General features: G+C 38.6%; 1 protein-coding gene across 7 annotated transcripts in view; it reads left to right on the top strand.

Moving 5' to 3' along the window:
- csnk1g2b (casein kinase 1, gamma 2b) overlaps positions 1-19,384 on the top strand; it is a 47,072-nt gene extending 27,688 nt beyond the window's left edge. For 4 of the 7 annotated variants that reach the window (XM_008415126.2, XM_008415127.2, XM_008415128.2 and 1 more), the window contains exons 5-13: positions 3,116-3,264; positions 6,084-6,318; positions 6,402-6,487; positions 8,462-8,546; positions 8,630-8,778; positions 8,876-8,959; positions 12,088-12,189; positions 14,844-14,950; positions 16,161-19,384. In XM_008415126.2, the coding sequence (XP_008413348.1) occupies positions 3,116-3,264; positions 6,084-6,318; positions 6,402-6,487; positions 8,462-8,546; positions 8,630-8,778; positions 8,876-8,959; positions 12,088-12,189; positions 14,844-14,950; positions 16,161-16,215 (1,052 nt within the window). In that variant the 3' untranslated portion in view covers positions 16,216-19,384. The remainder of the gene's footprint in view (positions 1-3,115; positions 3,265-6,083; positions 6,319-6,401; positions 6,488-8,461; positions 8,547-8,629; positions 8,779-8,875; positions 8,960-12,087; positions 12,190-14,843; positions 14,951-16,160) is intronic. The other 3 variants (XM_008415131.2, XM_008415133.2, XM_008415132.2) reach the window with 3 other exon arrangements.
- The last annotated feature ends 330 nt before the right edge of the window (positions 19,385-19,714 follow it).

Below are 19,714 nucleotides of genomic sequence, written 5' to 3'. Positions count from 1 at the left end.
GTTTCCTGCTCCATTCTCAGTACTTGCCAGAGTAAATGCTGATCAAATTTCAACCTTGTGAGAATATCTTCACAGCATTAGACCTAATGGACATCACCTCTCCTCTTCAACCTTCTCTTTATTCCGTCCATAAATCTTCTGTATGCTCTCTCCCTCTCTTCTTCCATCCTCCTCTCCCCTTCTTTCCTCATTGGTTCCCGTCATTGTAGAGCAACATTGTCTCCTGCCACCATGATGCAGTCTTGCYTATGACCATCGTCTGAGAAGGCCCGCCTGCAGAAACAATGGGCTGGATTGTCTCAAATTGTCAAGACAGCAGGGGTCAGAGTGTCACTGGTGCTGAGAACATTTCCCACAATGCTGAACAAATGTAGTGTACATGATGGTCTGGAACTGAATTATAGGGATTTATACAAACACAGATGTGTGTAATTTTACTGTTGATGGTGTTTTTTGTTTTTATTTCTTTGTAGTTGCTATTGGCAACATAAAGATGGATTTGTGAATAACAAACTTGCGTTGCGCAGCGTTTAGCGGCGGTAAATTCCTGACTGCGAGCCCCAGCGTCAGAAGAAGATTACAGTGCACGCCACGCTCCTCTGCGGGGATGACTGTGTTTTGAATGCCCTCTAGATTTGGGCCAGGCTTTGATGAGTCAGCCTCCCTGTGATCTCTTGTCACAGTCTCATCTGTCGTGGACATCATAATCAAGAAAATCCTAGAGGCTAGAGTGCAGACAGGTGTGCGTCCATAGATAAGGGTGTGTTTGTGTCATTTTTCATTCAAAGTGGTGCTGCTGTTCAGAGGTCAATCTGATGAAAAACTGGAGAGAAACACCGCTCAACACCTGTCACAGTCATTTATCATTCATTTGGAAAATTGTGCATATCTGGATGTAATTTATTTTGTTGTAACAGCACCAATTAAGGTTTTCCTGATCAATATTTTCTTTAGTTCTAACTCACCGATTCTGATTTTGACAAAAATATGTTTGTACTCTGAGTGAAAGAGTCGAACTTAACTGATGGATTGGTTCAGCTCTGSTATTCATGTGTTTAACCTCTGCTAATTGCCGCTTATTGTTAAAGGATGGGGGTTATTATTGTTATTATGTATTTTTCAGACATTTTATAGCACAGTCAAGTAACTGTTACAGCATTTTCAGAACAACTCAAGGTATGTATCAAAATCGACTTAAAAGAAATGTGACTTCACATYACAGTTACATCTGATGCCTTGAAATTAGCCTCTGTCTCTTTAAGAAACTCTTCAACACACCGCCTTCAGAACAGCATCTCAACCGTTTTTAGTGTTGTAGTGTTGTGTCACTCAGCAGTTCCAACAGGTGTTTGCTAATTGTTGCTGCCGCTAGTTTAGAGGAGCAGAGTGGGGGAGAGGTGCTCCTATGAGGTTGTGGACTGAAGCTCCAAGGCAGAGCTTTGGGTAAATAAACGGTGAGCAAGCGTTTAGGCACCTCTAGGTGGTTGCCATGGAGATTGAAGGATTTATCAAACTTGCACGAATGAGTCAAAACAACATTCCAGGTATGTTTTTGATGAAGGAATAACTTTATAAAATGACATAAAGTTCAAAAAGCTACATTTTGCATGATGTCCCTTTTTACTAATAACTCTATCTAGGAAGTTTATTTATGAAACACTTTTCACATAAACAGAAGTTACAAAGTGCTGTGCAGCATAAATCACAGTTAGCTTGGCAGGAGGAAGGGTAGAAGGACATGCAGTAAAGGAGGCAGGAATCGAACCTGGGGCAGCAATGTCGATGTCTGAAGACATTTGTTTATGGTTCACTTTCTCTACCACTGATCCACCTGGTGCCCCAATAACATTTAAATCATACAGAATGTAAAAAGCACAATAAAATCATGTCTTAAAAGCCTAGAAGAACAAAGCGCGTTTTTTTTTTTTTTTTTTTAAATGCTGCAGTCAGCAAAACAAAGCTGCCAGGAAAAACTGTCCCACGGTTTTAGAAATGAAACGTGCAGCTCCCAAAGACAATAAAACAAAATTGGAGGTATCTCTTTTGAAATAAATGCTCCATTGTTATTTACTTGTTTTTAATTGGCACTGTACATTCCAAGTCTTTGACAACAGAGAAATGTTTATTGGTGTAAAAATGTTTATTGGCCTAGCGAGTGGAACCCGGCGGTGTGACTTTTACAAAGTTTTTTCCACCATCTGATAGTGGATTGTGTAAAATGTCTGTATTTCTTGCTTTCCTTGCCCACTGTGTCTTTCTTGAGTGCTTGTGAAATAAGACTGTTTTTCTTCACAGACCTCTGCACGTTGTGTTGTTGAAACCAGTAGATGCAGATCATCCATAACAGACTATTTTTTTCTCTTTTCTTTCCACACCACATATGTTTCCATGTATATCTTACATTCTGTCTCCTCTTGTTCTCTCATAAGAGCGCACCATAGAGTTTTGCCACACCTGAGTTTTCAATTAGCTGTACTGTCGCTTGGTCCGTCCACATTCCTCAGGGGTTTTGCACACAACCAGGTGTGGCTTCTGTTGCAGGTGACACCGTGCTTCTTATGTTTCCTGTTGCTTTTGTTGTCACATTTCCCATTATCCTGCTTCTTAGGAAAAGCTCCGCCTGCTTTGGACAAACCAGTTGAGGAATGAGCCATTGTGTGCGTTTTGTAGCTTCAGCCTCTCATGTCAACACTCGAGAGCAATAAATCACCTTCCTCATACTTAGCTTTGTGTTGCAGCATTGTGTATAACATGGTAATGTTTTGAGAATGGGAAGTTTTTATGCTCTAAATGGAAGTGGCAGTGAGTTGACATTTGCTGTAGTTTCGGTTTGTCTGGTTCAGCATAGAAGGTTGAAAAATATTACTATGCAAAGGTCAACTCACTTTAGTAATTTCTTAATTATTTACACAAGTTTTGCTGTAAAATTGGCGAGTTTTGTATAGTTCATAGCTGATACTATAATTTCATTTTTCTGTAAACTAACCTCCTCACCTCAAACACACACACTGATTTGTTATCTTTTACAAGTAATTAAAAATTTTTTTTTTTCTTATGTCCAGTCTGCCTCATATCTTGAAAATGATCTGACAAAAACCTGTTTGTGTCTCCACAGAGGGAATTCCTCAGGTGTACTACTTTGGCCCATGCGGGAAATACAACGCCATGGTTCTGGAGCTGCTCGGGCCCAGTTTAGAGGATTTGTTTGACCTGTGTGACCGCACCTTCTCCCTCAAGACCGTCCTCATGATAGCCATACAGCTGGTAAGACCTGAGCAAAAACAGTCCTGTAGACTGGGTTTGATCGGGGACTGAAATCGCAACATTTGTTACATTTTCATCTGGTGCAGTTCACTTTCACACTGCAATATGTCAAACCAAACCAATTGAAAAACCTGTTTCCCCCACTTGCCTGTGGGGGTGCTGCACCAAGAACCACTGAAGAAATTACATCAAAATCTCTGAAGAAAACATTGAGCACAACTTTCTTCTTAACAAAATGTAAAGAAATTGAATGCCGTCATATTTTAGGTGTTGTAGGATTTCTCTTTTGTGTTTGGAAAAAGACCAGAGTTCACTTTTTTTGGTCCGATTTTATTCAGAGTCCGATTACACGTTCACACCTCCCCAAACAAAACGGACCTTCTTCTAGACAAATGAAATGGTTTGATTAAAGTGCACTGTTATTAGTTGATGTTGTGATTTCAGATTAATCAACTTTTAACATGGCTTCTCTTGTGTAAAAAATAAAAATAATTTGTGATTAAAACTAAAATTAATGAAAARCTTAATTGATTACAGCTTACCATAAATTCATTCAACATGGTAATGTATTTAAAATGTTTTATTAGGAGAATGGTTTGGGGTTCAGTTTTAATGTAAGCRCGTGGTCCAGTGTCTCAGAACATCAGGATTACACAATAAAATAAAAATGCAGAAATATYATGGTCTACACAAACATCAAGCAGGTTACTGACTTGAAATCTGATAACTTTCACAAGAAGGGTAAAGCAGAAAAGGTTATTGTTAAAGAAGATGTAAGTTCAGAGGRTTGTATCCCAGCACATCAGTGGAAAGTTGAGTGGAAGGAAAAAGTGTGGCAGAAAGCAATACCGAAGCAGCAGGGCTAGGCATATAGCAGGGATTACTGGACCAACGGGGCATGGCTTACAACTCACTGTTGTTCTGTGCCTCATATCTTGAATTTCTGTAATAACTGGTTGATATTGACCTGTGTGACCGCACCTTCTCAAGACCGTCCTCATGATAGCCATACAGCTGGTAAGACCTGAGCGAGAACAGGTCTTACCACCTGTAAGACCTGTTCTCGTYTTACAGACGAGGTTGTCTGTAAATTCGCAGGGAATTTTCTGAAAATCTCCCTGTGAATAAAGTCAAGTCTGATTCTTTATCTCTCTGTGCTTTCTACCACATCACCGTCGCATGAATTYCTCAGTCTTGCGTTACTCCGTTACATTTCATCGTGGTTACAGGTTTACAGCTGCACAATKTTGTACAGTTAATGCAATATCACTGTACGCAGTAAGAATATTGTGAAAATCCTACTGGACTRCAATAAACGTTACATAATTATTTAAGGGCCATAAATTTAGATTTTTGATGTCTGTAACATATTTGTCTTGCATACAGCATAAGAAAGTTTTACAAATCTGTCTCTTCAGTGCCAAAGCAGCAMAAACAACTTTCTCAGTAAATCATTATTTCTGCAATGCAGTTTTTAAAAAATTAGCTTATTTTTTGCAAGTCATATCGTTATCATAGTATTCGACAACATTATTGCATGTTTTGCTAATATCATGCAGCCCTAATCAGGTGAACTTTTGGTCGACAATCTGTGACTGTTTCAGTTGACTACRAAGAATAAAGATCTAAAAGGAGCTTAGACATGTACTAACACAGGCACGCACGCATGCACACACAGATGACCCAATAATGCAGATGAGCTGAAGGCTGCTATTAAAGCAACCTGGTCTTACTTAACACTTTAGCAGAGCCACAGGCTGATCGTCTTCATGCTACGTTGCATTGATGCAGCAAGTCATGCAAAGGGAGCCATGACCACATATTCAGTGCAGATACTTCACCCTGCATGAATATATTTAGCAGTATTTGGGAGTATTTTTGTATTAAAAACACTTATTTTAATGATTTTACGTGACMTTTAGATTTTCTAAGAAACTAAACTGTGAGTTTTYATGTGCTATGCCATATTTATCAAAATTAATTGGAAATAAAAGTTAAAATTATAGTTGAATAATGAACCTATAAGCTTTACTTTTTAAAACTGAATGAGGACTTAAATTTTCAATCCTATWAAAATTTYTTTTTAAAGAAACACCTACCTGAAAGTTAAAAAAAAGTTACATCTAGTTAACAAATTAAAATAGTTAGAAATGTGTGTCTAAAAGTCACATTGTTGTTTCTTTTTTTATTGTTTTGTTCAGGAGATTTTGAAATATTTATGTGCAACAACACACCTTTTATCTTCTTGAATGTACAYAAATAGCTGTGGACTTGTTGTTCCAGTGCGTACACACCACTCATTCATCATTTACCAGACTGCAGTTACCTTAGTGGATGTTAAAGTGCAAWAGACAATATGATGAAATATTTAGTATATTTATTSAGCTGTAACCTGCCAGGACAAGCACCAAATGCTGAGGACAATATAGATTAAAAGGATAAGTGGATTTCACTTATAAAATTGGACTTTGAGTCCAATCCAACAGAGCGGATTTTGATGATTCGCAGTTTGTTTGAGGTGAAACCTAAAATGCTGTTAAAGTTCGTCCTTACGACACTCAGGAATTACCCGTATTTAGTTACATTTTTGGTTTGCTCAGTAAAATTTATAGTGTTCATTAAAATGTTGTGAAAACAATATTAGGATATTAATTTGCTTAACATTTAAAAATCTGGTTTTATGTTTTTGCTTTGTCGTGTTACATCTGCCTTTGTTGCTATGACAACACAACAAACAAAAACCAAACTAGTTAAAACTCCTTAACTAGAAACTGGCTGAAACCCAGAGGCTAATTTTTTCCGCCGATTTCCTTGGCTAGATAACGCGGATGGAGTACGTGCACAACAAGAGTCTGATCTACAGAGATGTGAAGCCTGAGAACTTCCTCGTCGGGAGGCCCGGGAGCAAGAGGCAGCACACCATCCACATCATCGACTTTGGTCTGGCCAAAGAGTATATAGACCCCGAGACCAAAAAACACATCCCCTACCGGGAGCACAAGAGTCTGACAGGGACGGCGCGCTACATGAGCATCAACACACACCTGGGAAAAGGTGAGTCTCCTTAAATAAACTYCAGCTTAATGAAAAATAAATAAATAAAATACTTAATGTGGTTTGTTTTGTTTTTGTTTTAGAGCAAAGCAGAAGAGATGATTTAGAGGCTCTGGGCCACATGTTTATGTACTTCCTCCGAGGCAGCCTTCCTTGGCAGGGCCTGAAGGTAAACAATCATGATGTTTCACCTAAATTATGMAACTGAGTCACTTAGTAGACAGATGCATCATACAGAGTCTGACTGAATCTTTCAATTATTTGAGTTTTTTGATTGTCTGATCAATCAGTTAATCAGACAAAAAATTGGCACATTCTGAAGATTTCATATTACAGATTTAATTTCTGTAATAACCAGTTATTACAGAAATTAGAGATATGCAATATATCGGAATCTGCTAATATCAGTAATTTTTTTAACATATTGGTATCAGTTCAATAAGTAGAACTGGGCCAGTATGAACAACYAATATTTATTTTATCTTGTTGCAGGGACCCTCGTCRGGTCAATCAGTGTTGCTTCCTAAGTGGACAGTTTGATTTCACAGAAGTTTGATTTACTTGGAGTTATATTGTGTTGTTTAAGTGTTCCCTTTATTTTTTTGAGCAGTATATATATAGAAAAACCTTTTAGATTTTCAGCAATTATTTAGATCCCAATAAATGCAGGTGAGTATTTACTGTGTAAAACAGATGAAAAGGTTTKGTTTTTAATTAACAAATTAACTAAAAACTACCCACATGTTGMATTTATAAAGTCTGATATAACATTTCTCTGTTTAATTTCCCTTTTTTCATATGAGCAGAAGATCACTACCTGATTATTAGTAAATTTATCAGAGCTCAGATAAAAAGCTGTTGAAACAGGAACAGCTAATAAAAACAAATACTGGTTCTCTCTAAAGATAGACCCAACAATCTCCTGGCTACAGACTTAAATGATAAAACATTTCCTCTAAATGTTTGAATATTGTTGGCAGACCTGGTCTGAACCATTGCAATCTTCACAGGTTGATTCTTTTTCCCCCACAGAGTCATGACTCATCTAATTTTGTTTTGTTGCATAATCACACACAAACTTCCCCACTTGATGTATACTTTAATCGCTAAAAGAGCCTCAGGCGCCATGAAGGGCCAGCAGCAGAAGCGCCTCAGCAGCRGGTTCTAGCAGGCGGCAGACATGCTTCGCTTTCTGAAGGCATCAGTATCAAAGAATGGCRGAGAAGAAAAGACATGCGAACAGTTGCTGTGTGGGTGGGAGTTCTTGGTGGATGAATGTGAGGGATGTAGTGTGGGGGATGTCGCATGGCTCAGGCCAGAACAATCCTCTGCTGTTTGAAGATTCAGACGTGATGGAAACGAAGCGACTCGATTCTTGACACTCAGAGTTCCTACAGCTGGGAACGGCCGGGAATGTCTGGGAACGTCTGAGGTTTACAGGGCGGAACAACGGGAACGATACAGATTTATACTTAAATACATCCGTCCACCAGCTGTCTGCTCGTCGGTCCATCCATCTGTCCATCCATTCGTCCCCGTGTTTAAACTTCCATCCGTCTATCAGTCTGACAAACCCTCTGACTATTTTTCCCATCCCTCCACTCACATTTTGGCCTTAAGTTTTATTTGTCCATTTATTCTTCTGTTCATCCTGTTCCATCCATCCTCCTTTGGTTCTTCCTTGCATCCACCTGTTGATCCACCCATCTGTCATAATTCAKCCCATTTCTTTCATCCTCTCCATCCCTTCCTTCACTTCACAGTTTACAGGTTTTGGATGCTCCATTCTAAAATTAAATATAAAACGTATAAAGTATTAAGTAATAAATTAAATTCTGGAGAAGTATTTAATTATAGCTTTGTGTATTTTGAAGTCACCACTGCTGGAAGCGAAACTGTTCCAGTGACGTATTAAGAAATCGTTTCTAAATCTAAAGTGCCATGTCAGATTTATGCAAACGAGGCTTAAGTGCTATAAATATCACTAGGGAGACCAGAGGAGTTTTCATCAGCCATGAAGCCCAGAGCCCAGGATTAAACTAATTTGATCATTGTATCTGTTTATTTTTAAACCACACAGCTTCTTCATATGTTTAAGTTTTAATGGTTTAAATAATGAAATGAAAACTTCTCTTCACTCAAGGCTGACACTTTGAAGGAGCGATACCAGAAGATCGGAGACACCAAACGAGCGACCCCGATTGAAGTGCTTTGTGAGAGCTTCCCTGGTCAGTCGGAGAACCCTGCATCTCGCTCACCACTTCCTGTTCTGCTGCGTTCTCATTGGCTGCTGCTTTGTGTTTTGTAACAGAAGAGATGGCCACCTACCTGCGCTACGTGAGGAGGCTGGACTTCTTTGAGAAGCCAGATTACGATTACCTACGGAAGCTCTTCACTGATCTGTTCGACAGGAACGGCTACATCTTCGACTACGAGTACGACTGGGTCGGCAAATCTCTCGTGAGTGCCTCATCTCCCCGCTTTCTGTTCCTCTGCCGTCAGAGCAGAAGAAACGGCCTGGATTTGATCCCCGATGTGCATGTTCTGTTCCCTGCAGCCCACACCGATCGGCCCCATCCCCAGTGACACAACGCTACCGCCCAGCAGCAGAGACAAAGCACAACAGCAGACCAAAAACCAGGTGAGACCCTCAGCTTCCAGCTCCTCATCCAGCCCACCTACTTGAATGGTCCTCATTCCACGCCGGACCACTTGTGTAGTGTGATTAAACAAGCAGCTTCTTGGAGAACAAGGCTGGGTTTGATTTGTTTACAGAGTCCTTATCAGACAGCAAGAAATACGATAACGAAATGCTGAAGTGGGAAAAAATGTAGATATCTTCAGTCATGAGGGAAAGAAGGCATCATTTATGGCTTCCCATGCAGAAGTATTTATACCTCCTGAACCTTTTCATGATTTGTCAGGTCACAGCCACAGCATTGTGTGGTAAAGCTGCATGCATGCACTAATTACAGCTTTTTGGTGTCGTTTCTCACGTCGCTCATCTAAAGATCTAAATTTTGGCTCATCCGAACAGGATGGATGGTGTAGGTGAACAGCGATTTCCAGCACAGATTCTCAGTTGGATGAAGGCCTAGACTTTGACTAAGCAACTCAAATATGTGAATATGAAGCTTCCTGCTCCTTCTAGATGCGTTTGTGCTTCAAAACACAATAAAGTCAAATGAAGCTGCAGCTACAGATTATTTTAGTAATGGAGTATTCCACAGATTATTCTGACGATTAATTGATTGTTCTGATGATTAATCAGTTACTCTGACTATTTATTTGACAATCAATTAATCGGTTGAAAAAAAATGGCATATCTCTCATTTAACCACTTATGCTTATTTTGTACCATAAAAAAATACACAACAAATGAAAATAAACATAAGATTAAAATTTTATTGCCTAAAATGCAGTGACAGCATTAGTAAACAATTGATCATTTGTAGCAAAGGATGCATCTGCCGCTAAAACACATCAATGTTAAAAACTGAGCCCTGAGTATTAATGCAGTGTAGGGCTAATCTGATTATGTTTTGGATTAACTGGTTAATAATTGGATTTTAAAAGGTGTTTAAAATTTGATCTTTTTTTTTTACGTAATTTGAATCAGGTGAAGCTAAAACTGCCACTTAAGGAGTTTAAGGACATCGGGATAAAACAAATTTACAGATCAAGAAGTTTGGTTTTTTCATCTTAAATACAAAATGTTTATATTCTTTCTACACTATTGGCTTAATTATTGATCCAAGGTTGTTGTTCTTTCAGTAAAAGACTTATTTTTTGAGTAAACCGATTAACAATTAATCAATTACTAAATTAGTAGTTATTTCATTAATCRATTAATCACAATTAATCTGTTTAATAGTTTGAGGGCTAGAATCAAATAATTAGAGCATCTGCAGGACTGTGAAGAACCTGAGTGCATGCAGGTGAGGTCATTTAGCCTTTGGATTCGGGTTTCAGGGCTCATCTGAAAGTTGCAGGCCTTCTCGGCCCTCCAGGCCTGGATGTGACACCCTGGATTAAACTGTCCCTTTTGTAACTTCAGCTGCATCTTTAGGGTTTATATTCTGCTAGATTGGTGAAGCTTCACCCCAGATTAAAGTATTTTTTCTGCCTCTAAGCTAGAATGTAAAAAATTAAATATTTGGTCTTAGAGAATCTCCCAAGATGTTCAAATTGCTTTTTTCATCAGTGGCTTTTTTTTTCTTGAAAACTTTTCCATAGAGGTCAGGTTTGTAGGACCCTGGATAGATTATCGTAGCTGAGCTGTGCATCTTTGTAGCTCCTCCAGAGTCACCATGAGCCTTTTGGTTTCTTCTCTTAGTGATTCTCTCTGTCTGGCCTGCCAACTTAGCCAGACAGCCGTAAATTTTGTTTCTTTTGTTTTCTTTTTTCTAGAATGTTTTCTTTTTATATATACAAATAAAATGAATTAAGTCAGATTTCCGTACAAAAGGGAGATGTAGGTTATTGTAGATGTAAAACATAAAATCTAACAACTTTCTTTTTTAAAAGAGACACAAAAAACTCTGCCAGGTATGATTCCAATCCGTTTATTTCTAATATGTTTGGATTTTTTTGTCTTTATTTAGCTCAGTTTATCACCTAAATCTTCATAATTGTCCTATTCATTATTAACTTGAAGTAAAAACACAAAAAAGTCATGGTTGATAAAAGATGTAACATTTTTGTAGGGCCACACAGAATCACATTGAAGGCCATAAATGGCCCACGCGCCACACTTTGGACACCCCTTCCTTACAAACCAAGCATTGTTTTCTTTCCACTTCCTTTCTGCTGGTCCATCACATAAAGTTTGTGGTTGTAATGGGATAAAGCGTGGAAGAGTTCAGGGTGTGAATACTTTGTGCAGGCCTCCCGCCTCTCTAAGCAGCAGTCATTATTGCATGAGTTGAAAATGCAAACTGCATTGTTCATACCAGTGATGACTAATTACATGCTTAGTGTGTGACAGCGTTTTTAAGTTAGCATGCAATCTGACCCTTTTTTATTTTTAATGCGTAGGCRGGGAATCATTTGTGAGATTTATTATGCACAAAACATCCATAAATGATGGCTGATTGTCATAAATAATGGTGCAGATAAGGTTGCTGTGCTTGTTGAGTCATCGTTTACCGCGGCGCTGTTGAGGAGTTTATTTCATTTTATGACTGACTTATTACAGTGGACTCTAGCTTCTCCCTCCCTCTTTTTTTTTTTTTTTTTTTTTTACTGCCTTTGGTTTAATGTGATTGGCTTGGAAACAACGTGCCATCTTTTAACGCTGGCAAAGCGCCGCCTACTGCACTGTGCACATTGACCATGACTCAGAAGATGTTGCATCTCTGTAGTAATTAGTTCTGATTAAAAGTTTAAATAAGTTTTCAGCTGCAGCAAAACTAGTCCTGCGATGAAATCACCTGAGAAGATTGATTGCTGTGTTTTTTTTATATGGAAAATCAAGTTTGAGGCTGTTCTTTTTACCTCTGCATGAGTTTATTTGTATGCTTCAAGTAAATTTTTGCTTCCCTTTACTCCTCTATTAACATAGTTTGTCTTAACAAGCCTGCTTCTGCTTGGGAGATGTCGTCTTTAATTTTACTTTTCTTTTTTTGTTGTTGTTTTCCATTTACTCCCCTTTACTCCGTGTTACTCCCCCCACACCTGATCCCTCACATGGCCTCCTCCTCCCTCACCTCTGACCCCTCCCTTTATTCTCACCACTTCCTGCCTCAACMCTTTCTGCTTTGTATCAAGTCACCTGAGCCCAAAGGAAGTGAGTCTCAGCCCACCCCCGTGACCAATAAGGAGACTCTGGGGTCGCACCTCACAGCTGAGCGGCTGGGGGGCTCTGTTCAGGTACCGCTGCTGCTGCTCTGATGGCTAATGCATGAATGCATGTAATTTTGTGACAGACTTTCCCCCCTGCTTCCCACTGAACCCACATCGCCCGCCTGCCTGCCTACCTGCCTGCTTGCCAGTAGACGCTCTCTTTGTTGCTCGTGTTTTTCAATCGGACTCTTTGAACCTCGGTGTGCTCTGCATGTTGCTGAATAAAAGCTCCCCTGCTTCTAGGCGGCTTGCAGCAAACAGCCATGCAAAGACGATGTCCGGTGATGTCCCAACCTCATGACGCACAGGTGCATCTCGTTAAACCAGAATGTCACCTAAAGAGTCAGAATTATTTTATTGTCATTGTGGACGAAGAAAGCACAACGAAATTTAAAATACAGCAACTCTCAAAGACAAGTCAAATAATTGAATAAAATAATAATAAATACGTATATCTCAATAAATATAAAAACATATCAGGAACACAGAACAACTGGGATGTTTAGGAAAAATAAATGAATAAATGATGATCAGGTTTTTGATGGATTAGCTGTGTTCAGGGTAGCAACAGCAGCAGTTTGTGCTTGACTTTATTGACCTAAAACTAATATTAAAGTAACTCGTATCGATAGCAGGAATATATCCTCCCAGAAAATCATCAATTATCGTGATAAGAATTTGGATTTATCATCACAATAAATTCCAAGTAATGATGTTTAGTCTTTCCTTCGTTTAATCTGTGAGATTCGGATCTCATTTTCAAAACCGACCTGAGCAGAAATCTGCAACACAACATCCTGGTTACACAAAAGTAAAAAGCAAAAGAAAACATATGCACAAGTTTAAAACTAAATACAAGCAATGACATCAATTAATAGAATCACGTTTTTAAGAATTGCTTAAAAAAAATTCAAATAAATAAGACGTCTTTAGTTCAGACTGGAGCAAAAACCCTCTTATATTGTTATTTTCTCCACTGTTTTTTCAATGAAAATGTCACAAAATTTTAATGTGTGCAGTTTATTGATACAAATCCCACGTCTTTATGTGAATAGTGTCCTAAAGAAGCATATTACAAATGAAGTCAAGTCAAAGTTTATTTAGCACAGTTAAAACAACCCCAGCTGAACAGAGTGCTTCACAATATCACAGATAGATAAACAATAAAACGGAAAATAAAACAAAATTTAGTAAAAATAATAAGATTATTATGAAATTGGCAGAAAATACCAAAAATTAATAATGTAAATAAAAACCAAAACAAAACTACTGAAATTTTCTTTGCTAAAGAAATTAGGAGAATAGATGCATTTTCAGAATGGATTTAGGATTTGTGTTTGTGGATCTGTGATTGCTGTGTCATGCAGTCACATTTTAAAAATGAGTGATAAATAGCTCATCACTTTTACTGCTATCATAACAGAACCACTAAATGTCAGGACAAAACTTTAGGTCCAAATTGCCAACCTCTGTTGACACTTAAAAAATAAGTGTTAGCTAGCCATTTGGAGGTGTTGCATCCAAGCATCTTAATGGAAAGCTTAGTGGAAGGAAAAAGTGTGGTGGAAAGCATCGCACAAGCAACAGAGATAACACAGAGGGTCCAGATACTCAGTGCACACTACTAATTAAATGTGACCAAAGTCAGAGCTTTGCATTCAGAAATACTTTGATCCCAAAAGAGAAATGCATTCATAATTACATGTAAACATATTTTAGTGTTTCTCTTCAAGAGGAATGTACCTGCTGGTGCTAATAAAGTTTAATTGCCTTCCCTTAGAAGTACTGAGGGTACAAACTGTACAGTAGGCTGACATTTCTTAATAACAATATATTCATTGAGTTTAAAAACGACTACTGTACTCTGCAATAGTTAAATTTTCATCAGTTTATCAAAATCATCACATAAACTGAAATAAATGCACAAAAACATTCAAACTCTTTGTAATGAGTTTCACTTTTTGAATTCAGTTACTAAAATAAATTCATGATATTCTAGGTTATTGAGATGCATCTGATGAAATTAACTTCATGATTAAAAAAGATCTCAAACCTGAAACTCATTAAGCAGATGATCAATTTAATTTTGTGTAATTTTCTGTTATGAGTGACAAAAAAGAACAACTGTCTGAAACACTGAAGTATTTTTGCTGCCCAAACATGGACATTAATCCATAATTTAGGTCCCATTGTGTTTTTCCCAGAAGTCCCATGTCTCCACTGTTGAAGTGGGACAAATACGCCACCTAGTGTTGCTTGGTAGAGCTGCAGGTTTTGTCAGTGTTTTGTCTTCACATGCAGATTCCAAACAGGTAGATCTTGTTCTTCCTCTCTTTCWTTCCAGCTCCGGTTCTAATGCAGATCAGGTGACGGCTGTGACACCTGCACCATTCTGATTGGTTTTAAATGAAGCCGTCATTCGTGGAAAGCGCTAATCTGTTGAACACAAAGGAAAGAGGAATTAGCTACTTTTTACTGTAGAGTTTCTCTTTGGAGAGGATGAACAGGAAGAATATGAACCAGCTTTAATTTTTAGTCTGTAATGTTGCTTTAGCGCTTCAGTCCAGATTAGACGGTCCTTCTCTCCAGCTGCGTAACGTGATGTTAACGATGATCCCTGTCTTCCAGTCGTCTGTGTTTGAGAAGTCTGATATCCCTTTTTATTCTTTGAAACGCTGCAGGTGATGAGCTCAACGAACGGTGAGCTGAACACGGACGACCCCACGGCCGGACACTCCAACGCTCCCATCACTGCTCCCACTGAGGTTGACGTGGTTGACGAAACCAAGTATGAAAAAAAATTWAATTATTACCAAAACTTCGGATCCTCTCTCCATTAGATCATAGGTTGAAGCTCTAAGTCAGTTGTGTCAAACTCATCTTAATTTTGAGCCAGAAAAAATTGATAAAACAATTAAACTGTTAAAATATCAATAGATGGCTGCTCCTCCAGGAGTTTGAGTGTTTTAGTGGCTTTTGCATTTAAAATTACAGATTTTGTGGTGCCAATTCAGAAATGTTTATTGGACATTTTTTCAATATTTGCGCTAATGTATGATGCTAAATGTGACTTTTTATTACTCACTGTGTCATTTACAGAATATAACTTGACATCATAAGACTGAGGCAGCAGTCACGTAAACTCGATGTTTTTGACCAATTTTGAAAACATTTGCTGTAAAAATCAGAATTTTTTTTTTTTTAATTTGTTGATTTTGTGTGAATTTTGCAGTTTTGTGAAAAACTGGAGAGACTTATTGATGCACTTTGGAGTCTAGAGGGCCACATGTAAAGCTACAGCGGGCCAGATTTGGCCCGTGGGCCTGGAGTTTGACACATGTGCTCTAAGTGAATCTCAAGATTATTTTTGCTTGACCCTGGTCTACGTTGTCATAGCAACAATCTGTCAACAGCTCCACTAATGTAACAGTATTTGACACCAGAAAACATGTAAATATTTCCTTCACAAAGAACAGAAACCTCAGTTCGTTACTGTTTTATGATTTCAGGCTTGATGTTTTATTTTGCGATCATTAATAATTGATCATCTGAACATCAGCTGTGGTTTATTAGCTATTTTATTTTCCTGCAGCACATCTACTTGTGAAGGTTGTCAAAGTCAAACTGGCATAGCTGACCCACTTCTCTCTCCCTCGCTATTTGTTTCCCATGATCTGCAAAATGTGATCTCATTGGACATTTTCTAGTTCCTGTTTACATTTAGTATTAAAGCTTTTCCTTTTATATATCACTTATACATTTAAGATTTTACGAGTTGACAACCTTACAGCTAAAAGAACCATGGTAGTCAATGACTGTGAGCAACTTGTCCGTAGAGAACCTGGTGGCCGACATGTTGGTGTGTTAGAATTTGAACTGGAGATGATCAAATGCAGTCCAGACTCGTTTAAAGCTGTGAAATGGTCCTTTAGCTGATGCTAATGCAGGATGCTAACTGCAGGGATCCTGTTTGTCTAATTGTAACCGTTTCCCTGCAGGTGCTGTTGTTTCTTCAAAAGGAGAAAGAGGAAAGCCCTCCAGAGGCACAAGTGAAGGAAGAGGATGGAGGCAACTTGAAACATTGTGGTCACTGTCGAGTTTTAAATGGAAGCAACTACACAAAAAGGCCCCGCCCCCTTCGTCCCTGCTCATCCTCCCCTCCAGGCCGCCACCATGTACCTCCTTCCTTCGCCCCTTCTCTGTCTCTCTCTCTCTCTCTCTCTCTCTCTCTTTCTCGGCGCTCCCCACGGCTCCTGCCGAGTTGAAGGAATGTTGCAGTCCTACTGACTCCACAAGAGACTTTTGATTCTTTTACAGACTAATTCTAAGCGTACCTGCATTACAACTGGGAGCTCGAGGAAAAGCGTATAAAAGCTGTAACAATGAAACTCGAATACAGTGGCGTGAATTTAAAAAAGAAAAAAAAAAAGATGCTGTTTGAAGCAGTTGTTGTATTCTAGATTCCATGCAGAACGTTTGGATCAGCTGTCGATCAGGGGAAACTATTCAGGTGGTTCAAGTGAAAGAAATCTGCTCCGTAGGAATTAAATTTTCTTTTTTTTATCCTTTTTTTTTTCTCTGTGTGTATTTTGGGATCAAGGTGAAAGGTGAACTATGCTGATGTTCAATCTGAGAGACACAGGAAGCATTTCATCTTTAAAACTGAATCTGATTTTTATGTATTTTTCTTTTTTTCTTTTGTTTTGTAAGTTAATCCTCAGTTTTCAGACTCCAACCCTGCATTCAACGCTTCTTTTCATGTCGTAGTTTTCTGGAGTTCGGTTCTTTCCTCTCGTCCTTCAATGTGGTCTTTGTAGCGCAGTCACTGGCCTCAGGTACTGTGGAAGAAAGAGCGAAAGCAGATACTAAGCTCTCATTTTTATTGCACTTTTGGGAAAGAAAACAATTACAGTGGAAAAACTTTAGGCTTAAAATTAAAAGTCAAGACTGATCTAGGATGATTATCTCTGCGCTCATGGCWTAAAAAGGAAAAGAAGATGTTTCGATTTCTTGTTTTGTTTGTTTYACATCCAAATAATTTACCAGAAAATTGTAGTTTGTGCCTTTTTTTAAGTAAAATGTTTAAAGCTCAAATGAGTGTCCCACAGTRAAATTTTATCTAATCTGACCCAAATGCTCGGTGGATTAATGTCCGTGCTCGTGTGTTTGGGAGGGAGCACACTGGCRGCCGCTAATCCRGAAGTTCTTGTAAGCAAATCTGTGAAATGAGCGCGCATCCCTGCAGCCCGCTTCAGAGAGGTTYACGGCAGCAGAACGGCCAAACATGGCCGATGTTGTGATATTTCATCTGGATAAGTAGAAAACAGAAAAAGAGCTCAGTGAGGTTTTCTCTGGAATTGCTGGAATCCCATTTCTGATCAAACAGATCAKTAAAACTCATGTTGTGGTTTCACGTACCTCATGTTACGTCTTCTTGTTTTCCTCCAACATGTCTGACAAACTCCTGCTTCCTTGCCTAGTAATTYGAAACATACCCTAAAAAATCTTGTATTTTCTAAGATGTTCTGCCATCTTTGAGTCCCGTCACCTCCAGCACATAGCCAGCTTTTGTTCGTCGCAAGAAGCATTTGAGTTAAGAGTTTTGTTTTCATGTGTACATTTTAATGAACAAGGAAACATCTGAGCCTGCTTATGTTTGAGACCATGGACTGATTACTAGTTATGCACCAATCATTGATTTCTGCTGTTCTGTGAGGTCTGACCTGCCGATTTCAACTTTGACTGCTTCCCATGTTGTTTTTTCTTTCTACTGAGGATTATTTGATTTAATAGAAAATGACATATTTACATCAATATTTCTGTTATATGCATCAAAGCATACATTTCTAATCATAACTTGACATGTATTTATTAGGGATTCAACTCAGAATAAGGTTACATACTGTCTGTGGAAATCTGTGGAAATTTCTCTTGAACTGATCAAGAGAAAATTGGCCAATTCCTAACCGATAGTTTGCGGCACGCCAGGAATTCACAAGATGCAAAAATGTCCCAAATTATAAAAATAAAATGATACATAATAATCAGAGCCAAATTTATGCCGCAAAACATTTATTTTCTGTTCTAATAATCAGTCAGATTTATTTTTTTTCCCCCWATAATCCGTCCGTAACTACCCTTCCAGAACATGTTGACCAGTATGTTATAGCATCTAAACTCATTTTAAGAACCAATTAAACTGAACTTTGAGGAGAATTTCATACCTGCAGGATTCACAAAAACCGTTGTGATCAAGATTATTTCAAACCTCGTCTGGTTTTCACACAACTTTGGCACTTTTTTTTATTTTTTTTATTTTACATTCACATATGAATCCAGCTGTTTTATAAGAGAGCAGATCATTTGTTCCTCTAAGCAGGTTTTAGAGGATTGATGAACATAAGTGAGAAAGCAGCTGTGCAACCCCACAAAGTTCCTGGAATCCTGTCATAGCCATGACTTMATTTAGACATGCAGTATAAGGAAACTGCAGAGTTGTACGTTTGCTGCTGTATATTAACCCAAGCGCATATCCAAATGTTCAGATTATGGCAAGCCAATAGGGCCAAATGTTTTTTTAGACATGTCTGGATAAGAAATGGTGTTAAAATTCCCTTGGGTTGATGAAAACTCTTCCAGATTTTATGCCTATAAGTGGATTTTCATGGCCACCTTAGCAGCAGAAAGAAAGGGGAAAACCTTTACCCAGTTAATGAATGTTGCGCAATTTGTCATTCTTGAATAAGCCTTTAATATCGAAAAGCTGGACCTCCGCCCACCGCCACTCAGGAGCCGTTCAAAACGCATTCTTGATGGGGATCTGGTGACTACCCAACGTAATTTTATGCGATTTGTTTAGGGAAACGGGTTGGGAAAAAAAACATTACCATTTTTTGTCCCTAATGGCTTGCCATATAGGATGACTCTACGCCGTTACATGTGGACCTGTTAACAACAGGGAGCACTTGTTGGCTCATCAAAGTATTCCACTGAAAACTAGATTGGTTCTTGTGACCAGTAGGGAGCTCCAGCTTGTTATAATCCATTACTCTGCGTTTATTATGTGATTTCTAATTGGGGGAGAGAGTTTCCGGAGATGCTCAGACCAGTGTTGAACTGTGCTTCTGCTCTACGTCTCTTGGTGTAACTATTTGCAACATGTATTTGTAAATATGACAACGACAGATCTCTAATTGTGAATAAAGGAAGTTTTATCACAGGAGTCAGTCATGGAGCAGTTTTTCCCCTTCTAGTCTGTAAATCTATGTCTTCTACATCTACGTCACCTGGCTGGTCGTCGATCGTCCCCTCTGGCAAGTGTCAGATGAAAGTCAAAGTACTGTTAAAGCTGCAGTATGTAACTTTTATAAAATATGTTTTTACATGTTTGGTTGAAGCTGCCACCATATTGTGACAGTYAAAGATAAAATAATTTTAAAAACATTAGCACTTATGACTTCTCAACCAATCAGAGAGAGAAGGTGGGACTTGGAGCTGTCGATCACAGCCTGTCGTGACTGCTAGGCTAGCTAGCCTAGCCACTGATGATGGC

This window comes from Poecilia reticulata, linkage group LG8 (assembly GCF_000633615.1).
Source record: "Poecilia reticulata strain Guanapo linkage group LG8, Guppy_female_1.0+MT, whole genome shotgun sequence".
In the NCBI taxonomy this organism is placed as follows: domain Eukaryota; kingdom Metazoa; phylum Chordata; class Actinopteri; order Cyprinodontiformes; family Poeciliidae; genus Poecilia; species Poecilia reticulata.
The sequence above is the reverse complement of the archived record's forward strand: the minus strand, read 5'-3'. Positions and strand labels throughout refer to the sequence as shown.